Raw genomic sequence first — 6,236 nt, 5'->3', positions numbered from 1 at the left:
CAGGCTACCATGGTGCATGCTACCATAGTGCAGGCTACCATAGTGCAGGCTACCATGGTGCAGGCTACCATGGTGCAGGCTACCATGGTGCAGGTTACCATTATGCAGGCTACCATGGTGCAGGCTACCATAGTGCAGGCTACCATGGTGCAGGCTACCATAGTGCAGACTACCATGGTGCAGGCTACCATGGTGCAGGCCACCATGGTGCAGGCTACCATGGTGCAGGCCACCATGGTGCAGGCTACCATGGTACAGGCCACCGTGGTGCAGGCTACCATAGTACAGGCCACCATGGTGCAGGCTACCATGGTGCAGGCTACCATAGTACAGGCCACCATGGTGCAGGCTACCATAGTACAGGCCACCATGGTGCAGGCTACCATAGTACAGGCCACCATGGTGCAGGCTACCACGGTGCAGGCTACCATGGTTCAGGCTACCATGGTGCAGACTACCATGGTGCAAGCTACCATGGTGCAGACTACCATGGTGCAGGCCACCATGGTGCAGGCCACCATGGTACAGGCCACCATGGTGCAGGCCACCATGGTGCAGGCCACCATGGTGCAGGCCACCATGGTGCAGGCCACCATGGTGCAGGCCACCATGGTGCAGGCCACCATGGTGCAGGCCACCATGGTGCAGGCCACCATGGTGCAGGCCACCATGGTGCAGGCCACCATGGTGCAGGCTACCATGGTGCAGGCCACCATGGTGCAGGCCACCATGGTGCAGGCCACCATGGTGCAGGCCACCATGGTGCAGGCCACCATGGTGCAGGCTACCATGGTGCAGGCTACCATGGTGCAGGCCACCATGGTGCAGGCCACCATGGTGCAGGCTACCATGGTGCAGGCTACCATGGTGCAGGCCACCATGGTGCAGGCTACCATGGTGCAGGCCACCATGGTGCAGGCTACCATGGTGCAGGCTACCATGGTGCAGGCTACCATGGTGCAGGCCACCATGGTGCAGGCTACCATGGTGCAGGCTACCATGGGGCAGGCCACCATGGTGCAGGCCACCATGGTGCAGGCTACCATGGTGCAGGCCACCATGGTGCAGGCCACCATGGTGCAGGCTACCATGGTGCAGGCCACCATGGTGCAGGCCACCATGGTGCAGGCTACCATGGTGCAGGCTACCATGGTGCAGGCCACCATGGTGCAGGCTACCATGGTGCAGGCCACCATGGTGCAGGCTACCATGGTGCAGGCCACCATGGTGCAGGCTACCATGGTGCAGGCTACCATGGTGCAGGCCACCATGGTGCAGGCTACCATGGTGCAGGCTACCATGGTGCAGGCCACCATGGTGCAGGCCACCATGGTGCAGGCCACCATGGTGCAGGCCACCATGGTGCAGGCTACCATGGTGCAGGCCACCATGGTGCAGGCTACCATGGTGCAGGCCACCATGGTGCAGGCTACCATGGTGCAGGCTACCATGGTGCAGGCCACCATGGCGCAGGCTACCATAGTACAGCTCACCATGGTGCAGGCCACCATGGTGCAGGCTACCATGGTGCAGGCTACCATGGTGCAGGCTACCATGGCGGCCTGCAAGACAATATTGGTGTGGAGCTCAGTAGCAGCTGTTCTCCCTATATTATTACCGGTGGTTGGCGCCCTCCTATACCAGCCTTCCCTATCACTATATATTATATGTTATATTGTGTTAAATATTATATGTGACTGCTATATGGAATTATATTTATATTGTTAGAGAAAGTTATCCAGGGACAGTTGATTCCTTCATATATTCCTTATATTAGGACACTCCTACGTAGGTACGCGGGATATGTCTACCCCACCCCCCTCCCTGGCCCTTGTTCCCTCCCTCCCTGGCCCTTACTCCCTCCCTCCCTCCCTCCCTCCCTCCCTGGCCCTTGTTCCCTCCCTCCCTGGCCCTTGTTCCCTCCCTCCCTCCCTGGCCCTTATTCCCTCCCTCCCTCCCTGGCCCTGATTCCCTCCCTCCCTCCCTCCCTCCCTCCCTCCCTCCCTCCCTGGCATGGTGGGAATAAGTACTATTACTACCACCACCCCCTCCCTCCCTTATACCCCCTACCACCACCCCTGCCTCCCTTATCCCCCCCTACCACCACCCCTGCCTCCCTTATGCCCCTACTACCACCCCTGCCTCCCTTATTCCCCCCCTACCACCACACCTGCCTCCCTTATTCCCCCCCTACCACCACACCTGCCTGCCTTATGCCCCTACCACCACCCCTGCCTCCCTTATACCCCCTACCACCACCCCTGCCTCCCTTATACCCTACTACCACCCCTGCCTCCCTTATACCCCCTACCACCACCCCTGCCTCCCTTATGCCCCCTACTACCACCCCTGCCTCCCTTATACCCTACTACCACCCCTGCCTCCCTCATACCCCCTGCCACCACCCCTGCCTCCCTTATACCCCCTGCCACCACCCCTGCCTCCCTTATACCCTACTACCACCCCTGCCTCCCTTATACCCCCTACCACCACCCCTGCCTCCCTTATACCCCCTACCACCACCCCTGCCTCCCTTATACCCCCTACCACCACCCCTGCCTCCCTTATACCCTACTACCACCCCTGCCTCCCTTATACCCTACTACCACCCCTGCCTCCCTTATACCCCCTACCACCACCCCTGCCTCCCTTATACCCTACTACCACCCCTGCCTCCCTTATACCCCCTACCACCACCCCTGCCTCCCTTATGCCCCCTACTACCACCCCTGCCTCCCTTATTCCCCCTGCCACCACCCCTGCCTCCCTTATACCCCCTACCACCACCCCTGCCTCCCTTATACCCCCTACCACCACCCCTGCCTCCCTTATACCCCCCTACCACCACCCCTGCCTTATACCCCTACTACCCCCCTGCCTCCCTTATACCCCCCCTACCACCACCCCTGCCTTATACCCCAACTACCCCCCCCCCCTGCCTCCCTTATACCCCCTACCACCACCCCTGCCTCCCTTATACCCTACTACCACCCCTGCCTCCTTTATACCCCCTGCCACCACCCCTGCCTCCCTTATGCCCCCTACTACCACCCCTGCCTCCCTTATACCCCCTACCACCACCCCTGCCTCCATTATATCCCCTACCACCACCCCTGCCTCCCTTATACCCTACTACCACCCCTGTCTCCCTTATACCCCCTACCACCACCCCTGCCTCCCTTATACCCTACTACCACCCCTGCCTCCCTTATACCCCCTACCACCACCCCTGCCTCCCTTATGCCCCTACCACCACCCCTGCCTCCCTTATGCCCCTACTACCACCCCTGCCTCCCTTATACCCCCTGCCACCACCCCTGCCTCCCTTATACCCCCCCTACCACCACACCTGCCTAATACCCCTACTACCCCCCCTGCCTCCCTTATACCCCCTACCACCACCCCTGCCTCCCTTATACCCCCTACCACCACCCCTGCCTCCCTTATACCCCGTACCACCACCCCTGCCTCCCTTATACCCCCCTACCACCACCCCTGCCTTATACCCCTACTACCCCCCTGCCTCCCTTATACCCCCCCTACCACCACCCCTGCCTTATACCCCAACTACCCCCCCCCTGCCTCCCTTATACCCCCTACCACCACCCCTGCCTCCCTTATACCCCCTACCACCACCCCTGCCTCCCTTATACCCCCTACCACCACTCCTGCCTCCCTTATACCCCCTACCACCACCCCTGCCTCCCTTATACCCCTACCACCACCCCTGCCTCCCTTATACCCCTACTACAACCCCTGCCTCCCTTATACCCCCCTACCACCACCCCTGCCTCCCTTATACCCTACTACCACCACTCCTGCCTCCCTTATACCCCCTACCACCACCCCTGCCTCCCTTATACCCCCTACCACCACCCCTGCCTCCCTTATACCCCCTACCACCACCCCTGCCTCCCTTATACCCCCTACTTCCACCCCTGCCTCCCTTATACCCCCTACCACCACCCCTACCTCCCTTATACCCCCTACCACCACCCCTGCCTCCCTTATACCCCCCTACCACCACCCCTGCCTCCCTTATGCCCTCTACCACCACCCCTGCCTCCCTTATACCCCCTACCACCACCCCTGCTTCCCTTATACCCCTACTACCACCACCCCCTGCCTCCCTTATACCCCTACTACCACCACCCCTGCCTCCCTTATACCCCTACTACCACCACCCCCTGCCTCCCTTATACCCCCTACCACCACCCCTGCCTCCCTTATGCCCCTACCACCACCACCCCCTGCCTCCCTTATACCCCTACTACCACCACCCCCTGCCTCCCTTATACCCCTACTACCACCACCCCTGCCTCCCTTATACCCCTACCACCACCACCCCTGCCTCCCCTAACCCCCCTACCACCACCCCTGCCTCCCTTATACCCCTACCACCACTACCCCCTGCCTCCCTTATACCCCTACTACCACCACCCCTGCCTCCCTTATACCCCTACCACCACCACCCCTGCCTCCCCTAACCCCCCTACCACCACCCCTGCCTCCCTTATACCCCCTACCACCACCCCTGCCTCCCTTATACCCCTACTACCACCACCCCTGCCTCCCCTAACCCCCCTACCACCACCCCTGCCTCCCTTATACCCCCTACCACCACCCCTGCCTCCCTTATGCCCCCTACCACCACCCCTGCCTCCCTTATACCCCCTACCACCACCCCTGCCTCACTAATGCCCCCTACCTCCACCCCTGCTTCCCTTATGCCCCCTACCACCACCCCTGCCTCCCTTATGCCCCCTACCACCACTCCTGCCTCCCTTATACCTCCTACCACCACCCCTGCCTCCCTTATACCCCCTACCACCACCCCTGCCTCCCTTATACCCCCTAACACCACCCTTGCCTCCCTTATACCCCCTAACACCACCCCTGCCTCCCTTATACCCCCTACCACCACCCCTGCCTCCCTTATACCCCCTACCACCACCCCTGCCTTATACCCCCTACCACCACCCCTGCCTCCCTTATACCCCCTACCACCACCCCTGCCTGCCTTATACCCCCTACCACCACCCCTGCCTCCCTTATACCCCCTACCACCACCCCTGCCTGCCTTATACCCCCTACCACCACCCCTGCCTTATGCCCCCTACCACCACCCCTGCCTCCCTCGCCAACTATTAATATGCTAATCACCTTCCTCTTGTATTTGATAACGTGTTTAAAATCTCGTGGTTTTAGAGTCATGAAACAGTTGGTAATATTTATATATAAGAATGAGCATATGGTCCCTGGGGCCATGTGTCACTTATGTGTCGCTGCCTGGGGCCATGTGTCGCTCCCTGGGGCCATGTGTCGCTCCCTGAGGCCATGTGTCACTTGTGTGTCGCTGCCTGGGGCCATGTGTCGCTCCCTGGGGCCATGTGTCGCTCCCTGAGGCCATGTGTCACTTGTGTGTCGCTCCCTGGGGCCATGTGTCGCTCCCTGGGGCCATGTGTCGCTCCCTGAGGCCATGTGTCACTTGTGTGTCGCTCCCTGGGGCCATGTGTCGCTCCCTGGGGCCATGGGTCGCTCCCTGGGGCCATGTGTCGCTCCCTGAGGCCATGTGTCACTTATGTGTCGCTCTCTGGGGCCATGTGTCACTTATGTGTCGCTCCCTGGGGCCATGTGTCACTTATGTATCGCTGCCTGAGGCCATGTGTCTTTCCCTGGGGCGATGTGTCACTTGTGTGTCGCTCCCTGGGGCCATGTGTCACTTATATGTCGCTCCCTGGGGCCATGTGTCACTTATGTGTCGCTCCCTGGGGCCATGTGTCACTTATGTGTCGCTCCCTGGGGCCATGTGTCGTTTATGTGTTTCTGCCTGAGGCCATGTGTCACTTATGTATCGCTGCCTGAGGCCATGTGTCACTTATGTATCGCTGCCTGAGGCCATGTGTCACTTATGCATCGCTGCCTGAGGCCATGTGTCACTTATGTATCGCTGCCTGAGGCCATGTGTCACTTATGCATCGCTGCCTGAGGCCATGTGTCACATGACACACATGGTTTGCGGAGGCTTCTTGCAGCCTTGTGTTGTGATCAGCTGCCCTGACCTGATCAACCAGGCTGTGAACCTGATCAACCAGGCTGTGAACCTGATCAACCAGGCTGTGAACCTGATCAACCAGGCTGTGACTCATACGTCAGGCTGCGAACAGCCGCGTCTAACAGCCTGGTTGATCAGTCCAGCAACCAGGAGGCCTGGTCGACGACCGGGCCGCGGGGAC

The 6,236-nt window shown here is 60.4% G+C and overlaps 1 protein-coding gene across 1 annotated transcript; it reads right to left on the bottom strand.

Moving 5' to 3' along the window:
- Positions 1-2,650: 2,650 nt before the first annotated feature.
- LOC138354219 (uncharacterized) lies at positions 2,651-4,503 on the bottom strand (the record flags this gene model as incomplete). Its single annotated transcript, XM_069308105.1, has 2 exons — positions 2,651-2,767; positions 4,426-4,503. Coding segments are annotated over 2 exons (195 nt in total), but the record flags the coding sequence as incomplete, so codon positions are not given.
- Positions 4,504-6,236: the final 1,733 nt, after the last annotated feature.

The sequence above is a fragment of the Procambarus clarkii genome, chromosome 62, assembly GCF_040958095.1.
Source record: "Procambarus clarkii isolate CNS0578487 chromosome 62, FALCON_Pclarkii_2.0, whole genome shotgun sequence".
Classification (NCBI taxonomy): domain Eukaryota; kingdom Metazoa; phylum Arthropoda; class Malacostraca; order Decapoda; family Cambaridae; genus Procambarus; species Procambarus clarkii.
Note: the sequence above shows the minus strand (reverse complement) of the source record. Positions and strands in the feature narration are given on the sequence as shown.